The sequence below is a fragment of the Leopardus geoffroyi genome, chromosome B1 (assembly GCF_018350155.1).
Source record: "Leopardus geoffroyi isolate Oge1 chromosome B1, O.geoffroyi_Oge1_pat1.0, whole genome shotgun sequence".
In the NCBI taxonomy this organism is placed as follows: domain Eukaryota; kingdom Metazoa; phylum Chordata; class Mammalia; order Carnivora; family Felidae; genus Leopardus; species Leopardus geoffroyi.
In genome coordinates this window covers 59,176,054-59,195,864 of record NC_059327.1, presented here as the reverse complement: position 1 = coordinate 59,195,864, position 19,811 = coordinate 59,176,054, and the positions used below count along the sequence as shown (strand labels likewise).

The 19,811-nt window shown below is 40.2% G+C and overlaps 1 protein-coding gene across 2 annotated transcripts in view; it reads right to left on the bottom strand.

The window, feature by feature from the left end:
• Positions 1 to 1,500: 1,500 nt before the first annotated feature.
• Positions 1,501 to 19,811, bottom strand: part of SH3RF1 (SH3 domain containing ring finger 1) — a 181,660-nt gene continuing 163,349 nt past the window's right edge. For both annotated transcript variants that reach the window (XM_045463487.1, XM_045463480.1), the window contains 2 exons: positions 12,556 to 12,914; positions 1,501 to 3,900 (listed from right to left, as the gene is read on the bottom strand). In XM_045463487.1, the coding sequence (XP_045319443.1) occupies positions 3,732 to 3,900; positions 12,556 to 12,914 (528 nt within the window). In that variant the 3' untranslated portion in view covers positions 1,501 to 3,731. The remainder of the gene's footprint in view (positions 3,901 to 12,555; positions 12,915 to 19,811) is intronic.

Below are 19,811 nucleotides of genomic sequence, written 5' to 3'. Positions count from 1 at the left end.
ATTCTTTTTCTTGGAAAGGAATAGTTTCAATAGGATGCTACTTCGATAAGGGCATAATTTAATTGGTTTCAGGTAACTTTAAATTTATTTATTCATGTGAAGAGAGAGAGAGAGAGAGAGAGAGGACAAGCAGGGCAGGGGCAGAGAGAAGGAGAGACAAAATCCCAAGCAAGCTCTATGCCATCAGCACAGAGCTTGATGCGGGGCTTGAACTCATGAACTATGAGATCATGACCTGGGCTGAGATCAGGAGTCAGATGCTTAACCGACTGTGCCATCCAGGCATCCCGATCCTAGTTAATTTTCTAAAATTCACATGGATACACACAACAACTTAGCCTAACATCTATTAAAAGCATTTTCCAAACTTGAATTCTAATGTTGCTTAGAGCTCTGGATTGAAATATTCTGAACTTCTACAGGTATGAAAATTGTCCTATTCTCATCAGGAACAGAAAGTTAAATGCATAACAGCTAGAAACATCACCTTAATTTGCTCCTTCTAAATCTAATTAGACACAGTAAAGGCATTATATGCATGTACTCCAAGAGAATGAGATGAAATATTTGAAACCAGAGATGAAAATGCTGCCGTTTATTACAATAGCACTTTTCAAAACAGTGGCATAGTCTCCTTTGCTCCTCGCCTTCACTCAATGTGGCAGAGAGGGCAGTCACAGGAGGACACTAAGTAATAATTGACTTGCTCAGGTGGTTACAAAGGTAGATTTAGCAAAGCTATGATACAAACTGGAATTCCTGATTTTAATTCTGTTAAGTAATTTGATAATAACTAAGTTAGGTTAGGAAAATATTTTTTTAACATGACCAACACAGTCTCTTTAAACTTACAACTTGCTGGCTTTCCATTAAAGTCATAAAGTCTAAAGATGATGTTCCCAAGCTCTGCTGAGACCTATTGGTTATCATATAGTTGGTTATAGGTCTAGTACCTCTTTCTCTGGCTAAGATGTATCTTCTAGCAGTCACCAGAGATTTCAGTACCATGAAAGGGGAGAGGGGAGCAGATTATATAGTCCCTGGTAAATCTCCACAAGCTACTTTGTTTTTTAATGTTTATTTATTTATTTTGAGAGAGAGTGTGTGTGAGCAGGAAAGGGGCAGAGAGAGAGAGAATGAGAGAGACTCTCAAGGAGGCTCTGCACTGTCAACGCAGAGCCTGATGTAGGTCTGGATCTCACAACCGACAACTGTGAGATCATGACCTGAGCCGAAATCAAGACGCTTAACAGATCACCATCCAGGCGTCCCTCAACAAGCTGTTTTAAGAAGATTTTAAACTTCTTGGGGAACTAACCAAACAATGTTTGCCAGTTGGAGAGGTAAAATGCTTCATAACCACTGAATTGATTATTGTAGACATCTTCTGTTCGAGGTACATGGAAATAATTTTTATGAAATGAAATTATATATCAAATGTGTCTCAGGTTAAAAAAAGGGGAAAAAAGAAAAATTTTAAGAATTAACACAAGGGACATGTAACGGTTGACCATCAAATTTTAATCTTGAACCTTTTCTCCAGTCTTCAAATTATTAACACGAAGCGGAATGATAAATTGTAATTTTATCATTACCATATCGCTGTGTAACAAGCCCTTGTTACAAAATCTCCACCTACTGTCTCCAAAAAACCAATAGAAAACCCATACATTATATTACCTAAGTGATCTATTAACAGATGAAATTTTAACCAACTTCATACCAGGAAACTATTAACAGAGGTACTTCAATCACATAGCTTAAAATATGGAGAAAAGACAGGTAAAAAATTATCTTAAGCTGTAGTAGTCTTTTTACTTTTTAAAATTTTTATAAAATACACTAATTTCCCAAAATAAAGAATATTATGACACATTGGTGTCAACTTACACAGATGAAAGCTGATGTCAGCTTTTTTTCTAACTAAAATTCATTTCACCAAACCTTTATATATTACATGAATATCCAAGTATTTTTTTAAAAATTCAACACACAGGAACATAATGTACAGTGTTTTTTATATATATATATATATATATATATATAAAAGGTTAATTTAGGAATGATTTCATTTTCAACCACATGATATATCTTTTTAAGACCATGAAACCTCTTGCTATCGCAAGAAGACTTTTCAGTTCATGTTTCTATTTCCCAGTTGTAATTCTTAAAAGTAAAAAATGAAAAAGGGTTTTTTATTTGTTTTTCACAAAAAAACTGTAGCAACAATTTCATTCACTACCAGGATGTCTTCCCTCCTTTTGATTTTAGGACTACCCAGACCCATGACCGCTTGGTGCCGGAATGTAACGGGAAGAGGCCAATGACATCAAAGAATGGATATAAAAAGACGGGCTCAGCTGGATCCTGCCGCCGTTGTAAGGTGTGGGCACTTTCACTCGTGAAAGGCCTCCCAGAGCTGCAAGAGAACAGTCACAGGAGCAGTCTCCTGGCTCATCCTTTATATCCGTCAGCTGGGAGGACATAAAGGAACATTTTCATTAATGACTTGTCTAATGGCTGATGGATTCCTTAGCCAGGGAGGGAGCGAGTACGCTCAGAGACCTTGGTCAGGAGCAAAAAGAATACTGTTTATTTTACACCTCCTGCATTGGTCACTTCTGAGCGCAAACCAACCTCAACAGGAAATTGCAATGAAATATACACACCATGCACAGTCCCTATTACTGTGGGAATCCAGTAACACATGCAGGATGGTGGGAAAAGAATCACAAGGGATGAATGTAAACTTTTCACAGTGTTTCTTATAGCCTTTGACTTTAGCACGAGTGCACCACTTACCACCACAATCTCACAAACGTTTTATTGTGTCCTGGGCATGCAGATCACTTGGGGTAAAATGGGCAATTACATTTCATAGCCATTCTCAGACAGGAGTACAACTTCAATTTTCCCAATTTCCAACCAATGAATCAGCTGCTTCTGTTATAAAACTAAATATATTTCCGAAAACATTTTTGTTTGAGGTTGTGCTTTATTCTTATCACTTCACTGGCTTCATTCTAGGGAAATTAAAAACCCATAAAATTATACTGAAGACTAGGTCTTAAGGGTGATTCCTGACCAAACCAGAAAGACAGGGAATCACTAACTTCTCTTCTCTTGTTTCTGTCTGCCTACCCCAGGCCTTTATTGATATTGATTCAGTTATAGGTTTTAGTTTCCTAAAGAAGAAAACCAAATTAGAGAACTGGCATTTCTGTCTTAAAGAAGTAAAAAGTAACACCGGTGAGGGGAGAAAGGGGGATTCATTCTATGTCGAAAAAAAAAAAAAAATCTCTTGCTCTCAACAGGAGATAATCCAGCTTCTCCTTAGCTATTATTTCATAAATTAATAATTTCTTAAAATCATAATCCAAAGAATTTATCTATTACAAGAAAAATTCAAGTGTAAAAAAGGAAATAAATTAGTTAAGCCTTGTAAACAATTGTCCATTTTAGCTATATATCTTTTTAAAAAGGTTTCTCTGTATAGCAAATCAGACAGTACAAGGCACACCTTACACATCAGAACCCAGAATGATAAGACCCATACACACGCCTTCTTCACACTGTTGGCTGCCCTAACTGTGCTGAGGGCACTGGGGTCACACACCCATCCTCTGCTCATCTCCTGACCATCTGGAAGTCCAAAATGTGCTCTTTCCATCAAATTGCTTTGTGCTATTTTGTTGTGTGATGTGACTTCAGCCTTCTCAATGTTAGTCTCCTCAGATGTTTTCCACAAAGCTTCCTGGGAAAAGGCCAGTTTTCCCATTACGTTGTAACGTGCCTTTGAACCAGCCATCTTCTCGCTTTTTATGGACAAACACGATATCTCCTTCTTTAAGTTCAAGTTCTGCCTCACTCTGAGGAGGATAGGAAACTACCACCCTGTGCCTAGAAAAGAGAGATATATTTTAGTTAAAGCCACTCAAAGTAGTGAAAAAAAAAAGGTACACTATTGGTCTACAGAGCTTTAAACATAAACAGAATAGAAAATAACAGAAGTTTATAACATCTGTAAAACAACTCAAAATACAACGACTCTCTGCTTCGTAGAGACTTGATTTTAATAGAGTTGACATGTGTGTAACAGTCCATTATCGATGAGACTGGTTTATCTGAGTGACCTGTACAGCAAAAGCTATTCTTATCCCTTTCCATTGTTTGTATCTTGTCCATACAGAAAATTTTATTCCGTTTCCTAGGAGGAAATGCCCTGTCCTTCCCTCTTCTCCAAGAAGAAAGGAATGAATTCATTTGATTGGTGAGATTAGGAGAAGTGGTTGACTAGATGGATTCAGTCCTCTCTGAACTCCCTGCCTCTAGGCTGAGTGGCTTCTGCTCTGCTTCTGCTTGTAAGCACGGAATGGTCAAGGGCCAAGGGGGTCAGGCCTGCCTTCTAGAAGTGAGTCTGGAAGTCCATCTCTCTGTGTCCCTTACTTTGGGGCTTGACACGGATGAGGCAGCAATTCTAAGGCAGTTCATCTGCCTTACATACCCAAATTCTCCTTCAGGCAGGCTGTCCTACGGTCTACACAAGGAGGGAAGGACAATGACCACAAATTCAATCCAACACCACCAGTAACGAGGCTGATACCCATTTGTCTGACAACTGTGTCTGTTTCTTTATTGGTTCTCAACTCAGATATTAGTAGGAAAAGGGATAATTATCAGTTAAAACCCCAAGAAGCCTTGTTGGTTTAATATTATCTTCCTTCTTTCTTTCTCCTTAGTCTCCTTGTGCAAAATTATGATTAGCTGCCATGAAAGCCAGATGGAGGTTTTGAGCCCCATATTCTTTTATTTTTTCCAGCATTACTTCACTCCTTTACTCCTCTCTTGCTTTTTCCAACCAAGGCAGAGGAAGGGGGGAGGGTGGTATGTGGTAGTCAACCTCCAAGATGACCCCAGTGACCCTTGCCTCCTGGTATTCATACTCTTGTGTAGTCTTCCCCCACAATGCATGGGGATGATCTGTGTGACCAATAAGATACTGTGAAAGTAACTGTGTGATTTCTGAGTCTAGGTCATAAAAAGCCTTGTAGCTTCTACATTAGTTTCTCTTGGATCTCTGAAGAAAATGAGCTGCCGCATTGTGAGAAAACTCAGCATCCCTATAGAGAGGAGAACATGGTGAGTAACCAAAGTTTCTTTCTAAAAACCCAACTAGCCAACAGTGATGTCAGGAAGCCACCTTGGAAGGGACTCCTCTAGCCCTGGTCAAGCCTTTACAGGACTACAGCTGAGGCTGATATCTGGATTGCAACCTCAGGAAATATCCCAAGCCAGAACCACCCAGAAAACCCACTCCCAAGTTCCCAGCCCACAGAAGCTGTGGGGAAATAAATGTTTATTGTTGTTTTAGGCCACTCAATTTTGGGGGTAATTTGTTACATAGCAACAGATAACTAAAAAAATGTGAACATATATTTTTCTCCATTTGCTGTTATGCAGTATTCAATCATAAAGGTGATTTTAAGTTTCTACTTTCGTTTGGTTCTTAAAGTCAGAAAATAAGTTCAGAGCCTCACAAGACCCACTCTTGACTGTAAGTAAAGAATGGTATGGCTTAAATAATGATAGTCATAACAAATTCTATAGAACTACCCCTAAACTATGAAACCCATCAGAGACTAGCCCTTTCAGAAGATTGCTAGCTTCATCAATCTCCTCTCATAAAAACTAGAATCCACTCTCATTAAGAAGGACCCCAGCAAGAACCCCAGACTATTACTCTATAAAAAAAAGGCATCTCTGCAAAAGTCAAATGGCTTCCCCAAACAATTCCTGAGCTACTCTGGGCACATGAACCAAATTATCCTCCAAGGTCTGAAACAAACTATAGCATAGAGGCTAATTTATTTATTTTCTTTCTTTCTTTCTCTTTCTTTCTTTCTTTCTCTCTTTCTTTCTTTCTTTCTTGTTTGTTTTTGAGAGAGAGAGAGTGATGGCCCAAGTCAATGAGTGAGGGGCAGAGAGAGAAAGGAGAGAAAGAGAGGGAGAGAGAGAGAGGAGAGAGAGAGAAGCAGGGCTCACCCGAAGGGGGACTTGAACTCATGAACCATGAGATCATGACCTGAGCCAAAGTCAGATGCTTAACTGACTGGGCCACCTTGGTGACTTATTACTTCTAAGAAACATTCATTTAATTCAAACATGAGTTAACATGTTGAACCCACTGAACCCATCAGGTTTGGGGTTCAATCAAGCATGAACTGAGGGAGGAAGCACAGCCCTGCCCACACAGTTGCTGTGCACTAAGCTTGGGTCTAGGGGCTGACATAGACTTAAAGGTCATTTAGAGCAGTTTAACTTTGGGCTAATTATCTCTGCTCTCTCAGCCTCAGTTTCCTCATCTGTAGGAAAAGGTTGTAGTAACTTAAACAGGTATTACCATGTAATGGAGTAAGATTATGAATGTGATGCTCTTAAGTGGTTTCTGTTACATAGTTTACACCCAAAATGCAAGCTCCCATTGCGATCATGTGGCTCAGGCAATAGCAGGTGGGGGTCTGTGCTTCAAGGAGGTGAACAATGGACCAGGAAGTCACTGGTCACCTCTATCCAGGAAACAGACTCAGGCCACAGTCTAAAGAACTGCCTGATAATGAGACATGACACTTTAGAATGATAAAGTTAGGTTTTGGAATCTCTTATCTGATATCATTAAAAGCAGGACAAATAACTTCATTATAGACTTATCTGAAGAAGGGTTTCAGATGAAAAGATTTCTCAAGTCTGATGCAAACATGTTAAAAATCCACGTGGAAAGCAATGTAATAAGTTGCCATTTGGGGGAAGTTAAAATTTGAGCAAAGCTTTGTAATTCTGGAAAAAGGCATACAGGTGACTCAAATCATATTCAGAGTAGATCTCTCATGAAATGTATTCCCCATCGGTTCTCTGGGAGATGCCTTAAAGGTGAAATGGAACAAAAATAGTTCTTGAAAAACTTGAAGTGAATTAGATTAATATTTGCATTTTATAAAATGCACTAAACCAATTTCGTCAAAAAATTTTTTGAACTACAACTGCTGCTGGGCTAAGAACATAATCTTCCTGCCAAGTTCCCAGTGGGAGCAAATTTTCATTGCGAAGTTATAAACCTCTGGGGGGCGGAATGAGAAACCCTGTGCATAATGGAAAGTGTGACACAGCCCTGATGTATGAAGGCTACCAGGTGCCGCGGTAACAGACTCTACTTAGAAATCTTCCAGCTCGGATCCTGGCCTCGAGCCTTGTAGTTTGCACACAGATTTCTAACATAGACTCCTAAGGCCAGATTCTGGGCACAAATGGCCAACTATGTCAGGCATGGAAAGTAGAATGTTTACAGACCAACAGACACATATAAGGCACAGCTGCAGAAGCCCTTCACATCCGTTCCTCCACCCTCCGCCTCGCTTGGATTATGCTTATCTGAGTAGGGCTTTTGGGAAATTCTGAACCTCAGGAATCAAAGACCCCTCTCCCATGACATCCATGGGACCTGCTAATAATCCCACTTTCAAAATCTGCACCCCATCTACTCCTCTTCATCGTCACTGCCGCCATCCTGGTGGACAAACTCATGACGTTCACCTGGTCAAATAATCTACCTGCCCTCCCTGCCTGTATTTCTTCCTGCCTCCATTCCATTCTACGCAGATCCAACAGACCCATTTTCTTAACTGGCAATTCTGCTTGTAGTTATCTATCCCTCAAAAATCGTAACTGGCTTCCAACGCCTGTGAGGAAGGTTAATCCTCAGCCTGGCATATAAAGCCCTCAATGATTTGACCCTCATCTCTCTACCTATTGCTGCTATTATCTCCACGAGTGTGCCAAATATGCCTCTACACCTGAATGTGCCCTCCAAATACGGCTTCTACCTCTCCGTTCCTTGGTTCATGTGGTTTCTTCCACTGGGAACTCCCCGTGATGACGCCTCTGCCCATCCACACCTGATTAGCCTCCCACAGCCTGGCTCTAGTTTGCCCCTGCAAAATCTTGTCTAGCCCGTGGCTGGAAGTAATTTCATGCTTGCTCAGGTCCCAGAGGCCTCATGTACATTTCTTACGGCACTTAGCACAGTTTACATTGCACTGTTACCATCTGCATCCCTGTCTCATTCATCTTCCCAGACCATACGCTGCTTGAGGGGGAGAAGATGGTAAATTCACTTTACGTGCCTCATACCACTTAGCATAATTCGTGATAATTCTTTTTTTTTCCATGGTAATTCTGAGTAAGTGTGCTGAATGACAAAAGAAAAGGCACAATGTATAGAAAACTATTTTTAAAAAGATGCAAAGCTCCTTAAAAGGAATGTAATTTGACAAATGTTACAACACGGATGGGCCTTGAGAACATCATGCTAAGTGAAATAAGCCACACACAATAGGACAAATATCATACAATTCCATGTACGAGGCACCCAGAAGAGTCAAACCCACCGAGACAGAAAAGTAGAGTGGTGGTTGTCATGTGCTGCCAGTAGAGGGAATGGGGACTTACTGTTTAACAGGAGCTGAGTTTCAGTTTGGAATAACGCAAAACTTTTGCAAATGCACAGTGGTGATGGATATTCAACAATGTGAATGTACTTAATGTCACTGAATTTTACCTTAAAAAATGGTAAACTTTATGTATATTTTACTACAATTTAAAAATAAATGAATAGGGGCGCCTGGGTGGCTCAGTCAGTTGAGCGTCCGACTTCGGCTCAGGTCATGATCTCACGGTCTGTGAGTTCGAGCCCCACGTCAGGCTCTGTGCTGACAGCTCAGAGCCGGGAGCCTGCTTCAGATTCTGTGTCTCCCTCTCTCTCTGCCCCTCCCTCGCTCATGCTCTCTCTTTCTCTCTGTCAAAAATAAATAAACATTAAAAAAAAATAAATGAATAAATGAGTGAATAAAAAATAATGGAAACAGTAGGGGAAAATAAAAAGAAAAATGAAAAAACATGGAAAGCTGAGTGGTCACTTGGCTGTTGTAAAAGTATCCCTTTGAACAGAGACCTAGGGGACAGTGTGAGGTGTATAGCAGGGCTCACAGATTTGGCCACGAATGGGTCTCTGCCTGTTGGCAGCTTTGTGACCCTCACTGTCTGTGACAGTCACCAGAATTGAAGAAACAGGCTTGTTATACAAAGAAGCCCCATCCACATCCCACTGCCCATCTTCCCACCTCAGGCTATGGTGTTCCAGCTTCCACCTAAATGAGCACTTGCAATCTTTCATTTGTATAGATTTTCTATTTCCTTTATTTTTCTGGCCTCTCATGCATTCTCTGCAATTCATACATTTTTTGTTTGTTTGTTTCTAATCTCTCTTGGTATCAGCCCAAATTGGACCCCCTGTGGCTCTGGGAGGCACTCTATCCGTCACCCTAGTCTGGGTAAGTAACCTTCACTGCTTTCTGCCAGTTGCTACAGCAATCTAATATCCAATTAAGTATTTCACTGGCAAAACCATACTAGCTCACTTTGTAGCTTTGCTTGAAGTCCAAGTAAATTATGTCCATTGCTTCACCCGGTGGGTTCATTGTCACTGACTCAAATTAATCATGCTGGTGAAACCCGACTGACTTTCTGTAAATCTATCTCTATCCAATTTGTGTGTTTCCAAGTGTTCTAGCTTAATCCCTGATCAAAGATCACAGGTTCTTTTCCAATTTAAGAGATGGGCTTATAGGTATGTGGTTATCAGTTTAATTCTTAAACTTCAAAATACACAGAGATGATGTGCCGTGTCTCCTTAAGCCCTTATCTGTCTATGCTGTTTTAGTAGAAAAAAAAAAGAAAAGCCTGTCACATATACTTTCTTTTACTGCCATTCCTTCTGAAATATTTCTACTTCCTCTTTGCAATTTCCTAATTATTTTTTCTCCATTATCTAAAATAGAGTAAAAAATATCTGTTCTGTTATTTCTGCTGTCATCAATTATACATGTTCTGCCTCCAGGATGTAGCATTTCTTGCTTGTTTTCCTTAGCCTCTCTAACAAACACAAAAGAATCCTTTTGTTCCTCAGAGAATTGTCTCAGCTGACACCACAGCCGTCAACACACCTCAAGGTTCATCCCTTCTTACTGTGAGATTGCTTAAGTCCTTGTATCACGTGAATGCTTCTTCCCATTGAAGGGCTGCCCTAGTCACATTCTTTTACTTTAGATTTATGGGACAGAGCCATGGTTTGAGGGGAAATTTTATGCTTGTTCTCGTTATACTCTGCTCTCATACGGCACCAATACAATACAATGAGAACTACTTCTATGAAATTCTATCAGGAAAAATTCTACCAGAAGAACCCCGGGCTTCTGCACTTTGCCAGAGCAGGAGTTGTTGCTATTTAGGTTGTGAATCAAGGAATCTAAGATCCTGAAATACTTTCTGAATCATAGAGATGTTAAAGTTAGTCTTCCCTCCATTTTTAGTACTAAGCACTTTTAATTGTGTTAAAAATTTTGAAATATCAAAACAGGTAATCCCTAGACGGCATACTTGGTAGTTTCCTACTAACCAAAAACTTTCATTCCCAGTGGATAATAGGATGTTTTCCTATACTGTTTCCACACCTTTTTCCTACTGTTTTTATAGCCAGTCGGACCTAAGAACACAAGTTAAATAAATACCATCACCATCAGTGTATGAAGGCAACAGGGTGGTGAAAAGTTGGTCAGGCTGGCTATTATATTTAATATTCTGTTGAACATATGGATTATAAAAATATAAACTTGAGCAGAAATCTTCTCCAAAGACCCCTTTTCTACTTGTAAAAATGGAAATGGTTATATGAAAAACCTGCCAGAGAATTTCAGAGTGCCCATGCCCATCTGTTCCATCATTAAATGCTCCATGTTCCCTATGTGATGTGCATCCCCGGCTCCCTGGACCACCATCACCTGTCTGCATTAGCGATTTCTCCCTTTCAGATGCACTGAACAGCAGGAGCCTGCTGTTAGAAATGAGCTCCTCTAAGAGGAAAGGGCAGGAATGCAGAAGCCACAGAGATTGAGGACATCTGGCAACTGAAAAGGAATGCATAATGGGGGAGGGAGGCAGCAGTGCCAGAGCCAGTGCCTAGGGAGAGGCTGCGCAAAATGAACGATCGCTCAGAACAGTCACACAAACACCACAAATGACAGGGAAAAGAGGAGAGAGACTCAGGGTATGAAGGAAAAACTGCAGATCGATGCCTGGGGGTGGGGACGAAAGAAGGAGCCTTTGTGACCAAAAGAAAGTAAACAAGTCCCTGGACTAACTCCAGGGACAGAAGCCCTATCCCTGGAAAGCGGAGTATTACTGCAGGAAAAAAGGCTGACTCTCAGAATAAAGGATTAAGTGAATGCAGGACAAAATTTCAAAGCTTTACTAAGAGCACAACAGATGAGGGGGAAAGATAGAATGATTTTATTTGTGGGGGAGGAACACTTTTCAGAGTACTGTCTCATTTCAAAACTGGTTTTATAAGGATTAGACCTATGTAAAGCTATTTCACCTCACTATGAAAATATATAATAAATTGTGTACTTTGTACTTAGTGCACGTAGGCTGTTTAAAGTTTCTTCTTGTCCAGCTTATTTTTTGATAATTCAAATTATACGAATGAAGGCCTCAAATTTTGTGGGTACAGATGTCCATCTGAAATACAGATTTGTAAATTTAAGTCATTAAAATGTGTAACAGTTTATAGTAAGACTTCAAATCAGTAACTGAAAATGAGACCTACACTGCAACACCTCCACAAATCAGAAATTTGATTTATAAAATGCAGGTACAGAAGGAATAAAGCTTACAGAAACAATAAAACAGATGGCACTTTTAAAAACAAATGTTTATATATTTATGCATTATGTGAAAACAGTCCACTATTTTAGTGTGCTTCATGATGTTTTCCTGGCCAACCACCGGTGCTTCATTTCTAATTCATATAATCCTAGCAGATAGTTGTCTTGCTAAATATATAGTTTCTCCTAACATAATCCTAGAACCCCACTGGTTGTATCAAACAGAACTACTCCCATGTGTAATCATGATTCAAGGCCAGAATCAGTAACACAAGGCCCCTCATTCCGAGTGGAACCCAACCAGCTCAGTGTCAGGAGGGGGAGTCAGGTCTCTCAGAACTTAGGCATACTCTCCTAGCTCAGGAAGAATAAAAAGAGAATTCTCTTGGTTGGCAGAATTCTCCAGCTGCTTTACAACCAGCAGGTACTTATGTAAATGTTTAATAAAAAAGGCAAAGGATGAAAGGAGGGAGCAAAAGCTGGCGATGGAAGAGAATCAAGAAGGAAGTAGATGCGAACCAAGTTCCAGGGATTAACACATTTCATCTGGTTACAATCCTGGAGGGGATGTCTGGAGAAAATAAACAAAAAGAGGGCTGGAGGCCTAACCCATGTAAGGAGCACAGCAAATGGTACAAGAAGGCCAGTGCTTGCCTGTTACTACAAATTCAGTTAAAACGAATTTGGAGGATGTGGAAAAGTATCCTCATGTTGGAATAAATATTCCAGCACAAAGCTTGTTTGCATTTCTTCGTTTCTCCGGGAACGACAGTGAACTCACCTCTCACAAACCACAGGCCTAGACTCATTCATGACAGGGCCCAGGGATGAACATGGCTGACGAGGAGGTGGAGCGATGGGTACAGCGGAGTCCAGGGAGCTAGTCTTCCGATGAAGAGCGTCCTGGGCCACAGCAGCAGCCACGGCCACAGCGGGGGCCGGGCAGTCCCCATCGGCAGGGCAGGAGCCGGCCCTGCCGTGGGCGCCCCCTAGAGGCAGCTCAGGTCCCACTGCTCCCTGCAGAGGCAACTCCCCACCACCCAGCTCCACTTCCAGGGTGGGTGAGGCTGGTGGAGATGCTCGGGGCTTACGTTTAGTGGACGCGCCAGAAAGCAACTTCAACAAACCCTTTTTCTCTTTCTAGGAAAAAAAAAAGTACATTCATTAGAGATGGATGGTACTGTTGTTATTGTAATCGATAGGGTGCTAGTTTTCTATTTTTGGTTTGATTTTTTTTTGTTTTTAAGATTTGTATTTTTAAGTAATTTCTACACCCAACGGTGAGGCTCTACCTCACAACCCTGAGATGGGGAGACTCATGCTCTACCGACTGAGCCAGCCAGGTGCCACTGGTTTGGTCTTTTAAGATTCATTTCTATGGATATTTGGTTATTTATGATCTAGCTCCCAATTCCTTCCTGTATGATGTTGACCTGACATTTGGTTGTCTTTCCTCTCCCTTTCTGCCTGCATGTTTGTGCTTGTATGACACTCCACTGTTCATCTTCCACTGAGGCAGAAGAAGTAGATAAAAAAGTAAAGCAAAAAAAAACTCACCAAGTCACATCTCTGGCTTGGTGAAGACAGAAGTAGACATTTTAGGACAAAATGGAAATTTCTGATTATGGATTTAATTTCTTGAGATTATGCCTATACTACCTCTAATTCTTATGTGCTGAACTAAACATTACTCTCCATCCATAGAGCATTTTACTCTCCATCCATAGACTTGATTCTTATCATTTATGGAGAGTAATGTCTTGATCAGGGTTAAGGACTAAAACAGTTCTCAGATGTCACCACCTTGAGGAAATTTAATAAGCCAATAATGACAGAAGTCAAACCATTTCTATTGTGCAAGAATATCTTGGATTAGAAAGCCAAAACAACTCCACAAAATTTTAAATAAAGCTGCAGTATAATCAAAAACATTTTTATGTCTCTTTGCAAGCAAAAGTAGGAAAAAAATTTTTCCCCAGCATCTTTCTCCACAAAAACCATCTCTAGAATCTCTTGTCTCTTTTGACACTCTTGTTCCGTGGACTGCTAGGAAAACCAGACCTAGAGCTAGGTTTTCTTCATTTCCAAACCCCGTGTCAATGTTCTTTCTGACAACCAAGCATAGACAACAATCATTTCACGTTGTTTTACTAAGATGTCAATGACATCACCAAGTCATCTAAATGGAAACATTTCGGAGGGAAATAATTCTTCAGAAAACTATAGGCAATCTGGAATCACTAAGGTCCACTAATAGAGAAATAGAATTATGAGGGGCCCACATGGAGATAGAACCCTGAGGAATTTTTCTTGAGAATATGAGTTAGTTCATACTCCATAAAAATCCCTTGGGGAAAAGGGTCTGAATCCATAAAAACACAGATCCATTAGAGACAGAACGGCAGGAAAAAGGAAGAGACAAAAGTAATGATTTAGCCAGATGACGATAAAGCATTCCAGGGAAAAAGAATCCCAGAAAACTGCAGGCCCCATTTAGAGAATACTGTTCACAGTATGAACCAACCCATGCGTTGGAAACGGGGGACAGGGAAAGATGGTGGGAGCGCTGAAGTCATCTCTGTACAATTCAACGCAGGCTGCAGATGAGCAGAGCCAGACACTGGATCCACATCCCCCTTCTCCCCATCCCAGCCTGAGGAAGGTTCTTTGGCATTTTTCTTCAAGGCCTGGCCTTAACTCACCTTGCAGGTTTTTGCTTCATTTGCTTCATCCCAAGGGGCTACTAATACATTCCAATAAACGACCCTATAAACTTGGACTACCTGCTTGATGCCTGGACCCCATCCACCCAGTGCCTAATGCAAAGATGCATCTATTGAGCCAAGAGGCCAAGACTGAAAGAGACTGAGATGGGGGAGGAAGGGAGATGATTTAGTGAGTCCCAGGGCTAAAAGAATAAGAGAGGACATTTTGTAATTCTCAAATCATACAATGTGCGGTGAAGTGGGCCGAACAAACACCTGCCAAAGCCACAGCTATACTTCTTTAAGGGAGCCTGAGGTCTGGAGGGCCGAAAAATGAGCTGAGAAAAAATAACGTCTACACTTCTATGGGGGCAGTCAGCCACAACTTCCAGCTATTCCTGCCATGATGGAAGAAAGCACGCTCTAATCCCTGGACCCCCACAGACCCACTGAGAACATCAAGTCCAGCGGTAAATTACAATCTCAGCAAGCCACAGCTACAGATGTTTCTTAAAAGCTCAGTTCTGGGCACTCAGAAAAATTCAGTTAACTGAATGGCGCTCAGGGAACAGCCTCTAAAGTGATTAAGAAGAAAGATGACTTGGTTCATCTAAAATGATTAAACACATTAAATACAGCTTGCTTTAATGACTTCTAAGAGATATGTTATCATCATCAGCTGATGCCGACTACCCACTGAGCAGAAGGCAGAGGATTAGGTGTTGTGACAGGGTGTGGGGGTATGGGGTGGGGGTACTAACAAGGAAAAGATGCTGCCCTAGTTCCACCCAAGTGTGCTTTTAATACCATATTTTCATGTTTTCTATGTTAGCAGAACAGTGTGCCGCTGGAGAGAGATAATTCTGCAAACACAGACACTTATCATCTAAGGGTGCCTTTGTTTTATTCAGAATCCAACAGCAGAAATGAAAATTATAGATGAATTAATAAGGACTACACTTCAGCAATTTTTCAAATGTAGTGTTAACATGCATGAAAAAGGGACATATCTTTGAACATGAACCTTAATAATTCTTCTCCTGTGGGTTTTTCAAGAAATTATTCCTAGATGGAATAATGTTTTTATACCCATAATCTTCTCTTCAGAAGATCAACTATTTGGTTCAGAAAATAATTGCCAGATGATGAGAAAGAGTAATTTCTACACGTAAAAATAATTTCTGAACATCACTAAATAGCTTTCCGTTAGTCATATCATGGAGGATGAATACAAAATGGGAAACCTCGAGTTCTCCTTCTCAAGCAAAAATAAATTTGATTTGAGCAACTCACGAAGCTGAAAACATTCTACCCACTGAATCTTCTTTATTCCTCTCCTTGCCTTCAGATGTACAAAGAAAGAAGCAAAAGATAAATACTCTTCCGGGACACTGTCATCAAATATCTACAGTCATATTCCCAACAATCAGTCACTATTCTTAGATAAGGCATCTCCAAAGCTTAATTCATATGATTGTCTAATAATAATCACTCACTCTTTCAACAAATATTAACTGAATGTCAAATATGAACCAACAACGCGTGAGGTTCTGGGAATACAAGAGTGAATAAGACAATAAGGGCTTCACATTCTCTAGCAGAGACATAGACATGGCTATAAAACAGGTGCTCTGCAGAAAAATAAAGCAGGGTAAGAGGAGAGTGAATGACCAGGGGTGCTGAGACAGGGAGCTCAGGAAGGGCTTTTAAATTTTTTTAATTTTTATTTTCAAATTATTATTATTTTTTAAGTAGGTACCACACCCAACATGGGGCTTGAACTCAAAACCGAGATCAAGTCACTTGCAGTACCGACTGAGCCAGCCAGGCACCCAGGAAAGGCTTCTTTAAAGAAGTGAATGGTGGGGCGCCTAGGTGGCTCAGTCGGTTAAGCATCCGACTCCAGCTCAGGTCATGATCTCGCAGTTTGTGAGTTCAAGCCCAGAACCGGGCTCTGTGCTGGAAGCTCGGAGTCTGGAGCCTGCTTCAGATTCTGTGTCTCCCTCTCTCTCTGCCCCTCCCCCACTCACACTCTGTCTCTCTCTCTCTCTCTCTCTCTCTCTCTCTCTCAAAAATAAATAAACATTAAAAAATAATAAAGAAGTGAATGGAGATGGGGAAAGGCCATGTGAAATCTGATGATCAAACACCACTGGGTTCAAGAATCTTGTTAAATGCTTTTATAAAGATTTCCCCATTTATTACTCACACTCACCTGATGCGACAGGAATCAGTAGTATTCCCATTGCCATTATTCTCTACGCTTGCCTACAATCATACTGCTAGTAAGGGGTAGAAGTGGGATAACCCGGCCTTTGCTCTTCTCTTCTGAGAGTTCGGCACAGGCAACTCTAGAAGCACATCTACTCCATGGAGTGATAAGAGCAGATATGTTTGCTTACGGGTTGCACAACCTAAGAGTCACTCTGAAACTGTGTGCACATCTGCACTGTCCACAGCTGGTCTGGATCCCAGCTGCTGGCACGGGCAGGAATGTGACTCCGATCACTTAACATGGACAATAACTTCTCTGTGAGAAAATGAAATGGCAAAGCTCACAGACCAACTTGGTTTGGACAGTGAAATAAGAACTGGGGGGAAGGAAAATCATGCGAGCAAAAAAGTGATCAGTAGGGATTTTAGGACAGTGTTCAGAACAGAAGAAAACAGGTATTTATTTATTTATCTATTATTTTTTTAAGATTTTATTTTTAAGTAATCTCTATACCCAACATGGGGCTCCAACTTATAATCCTGAGATCAAGAGTCACATGCTCTTCTGACTGAACCAGCCAGATGCCCCAAAAATGGCTACTGAAAAACTAGATGGGGATGCCTAGGTGGCTCAATTGGTTAAGTGTCCAACTCTTGATTTCACCTCAGGTCATGATCTCTCTTCCTAAGATGGAGCCTGCCTCAGGCTCTGCGCTGGCAGCGCAGATCCTGCTTAGGATTCTCCCTCTCCCCTTCTCTTGCTCGCAAAATAAAAAAACTTAATAAAAATTAAAATAAAAACTGGATGGACCCTCTGCTTAAAAAAACCAAGAATAAGAGCAAAGGTCCTCAAACAGCGAATTGTTTGAAGACCTGTGCTTGGCTCCTTAAGGAAAGGAGTCAGTAGGACTTTGGGGGTGGGATGTTTGTGGTACTAAATGTTGACCTTTTTGTGGCCCACATGTAGAAATGTCACCTCTTAGGAACAAATCCAGAATATGGGAAAGGGCATGAGAACCAATACCTACTTCTGCTAATTGGTAAAGGAAATAAATGAATATGTCAGGGAAAACTTATACTATGAAGGTAGGGGAAGGAAATGGAAGCATGTGGGGGTATAAAGTGGTGCCTCAGAGATGGTTTCTTCTCTTTTACTATGTGATGGTTAAAATTGTAAAATTAATTAAACCATTAGAGATTTAATTAGAGGCCATTAGGACTGAGGTGATTCTAAAGCCCTAGCAGCTCCCTTAGCAAACCAAACCCTAAGCCTGTAAACACCTCAAAACCTATAAGGACATCAAAACCTATAAGGACAACCAATCACAAATAGCCAACTGGGCTTTCCCCAAATAAGGCAACCACTTAAATTACAGCCAGTCAAATAACTTCCTTGCTCTGCTTTGTGTGTCCTTTACATAATTTTTGCCCCTGGTTCCTTGATAGAGTGGGTGCTGCCTGATTTGAATATGTTTTTACTCAAACTCTTAGAATTTTTAGTATGTGTCAGTATATTTTCTAACAAAACTTAGAGAATATAAGAACAACCAATAATTGGTGCTGGAAAAAAAGATTTTATTTTCTGGATAGAAGCTTAATGTACCAAAATAATATTTACTGTATTTTGGTATATGAGGGGGAAAAAAGCATATATACACCATAGTATTAATGGCTACCTTTGAAATCTTAGATCATACTTAGGTCTTCTATTTGGATATTTAGACTTTCTCTCACTTTTAAATAAATATGTATTTTTTAACAATTTTATAATAAGAAAACACAATAAAACATTGTGTGTGTGTGCATGTATACATACATACACATGAGCATCTCATAAGGATTGGGAAACACATCTGCCTGGAGACTAGCTACTCAAATAATGAAGCCTTTAAACTGAATATGAAGTTAGAAAAATGTTCAGATAAAGCTGTTAAACTGATAACTGTAGAAGACATAGGGGATCTCACAGAAAGAAGAATAACAATGACAGAAAGGCCCAGGATTTCAAACAAGAAGTAACTGAGATGATGTTTGGAAATATATTCTAGTTTCAGATGCTTATTTATCAAACCACAGAATGCAGTTACCAGACAAAAATGAGCCAGAGGGGGAAAAAAACACTTTTTTTTTTTTAAGTCAAGGACAAAATCACACTTCTGAGACTTTGTGAGATAAGAATTCCAAATAAAATACTGTTTAAAAGGAATAACTCAGTTAGGAGAGGGGCTGTAATAGTCCTGTGTGCACATCAAAAAGTTGTATGTCTCTGTGGAACATCAGTGGTAGGTAGCTCACTGCAGACGATTTACACATAGAGAAAAGGACAGGGAAATCGACAAGCTATCGTTTGGCAGATATACCACACACTATCTAAAGAGTTTAAGTAAATGGATGATGCTGATCACAAAATGATGAAAGAAGATGGAGATAACAAGGGAATTGTCAAATATCTAGATAGTTGTTGGAAGTCTCGACAAAAACTAGGATCTCTATAAACTTAGAATCTCTATTGATAGACATTTTTCTTGAATTGTTCATAATTTAATCTCACATTGGATCTAATTCTGATCAACTGGGGGAACAGTAGAGACCAGGTAGGGAGTGGAGTGGTTCGGATGGTGGACAGAAATATTGAAAACTTCAAAGTAAGCACCCAAAGAGAAGTTGGCTATAATCAGATTTGAACTCTAAAGTTTAAAAGAACTGATTTTAAAAGTTCAGAGAAAATATATGCATGACCTGAAACTCAAAAGGAAAGATACTTCAAGAGCAATGGGCGGGCTCTCCAGAATGATATTCTAACCATACAACTGTAAATTATCTGAGCAGATGAAAATGTGGAGACATCTAAAGGCACTAGTGTGATCTCCCAGAGAGCAGACTAATGGGCTCAAATTTTTAAAGGACTCAGTACAAAAAGATCAAGAGAAGTGACCATAAGAAAGAACATATCATGGCCCATAACAGCTTAAACTTGAAAAAAAAGGTGGGGGGGGGGGGGTGGATAACCTTAAAGTTATGTTTGAAACAAGAACAGGAAAAATATAGACCTGCTGTTTGAGATGGATGGTGGTTCTCAGAAGGTATGAAGAAAGAGAAGGATAATCTTCAGACTAGA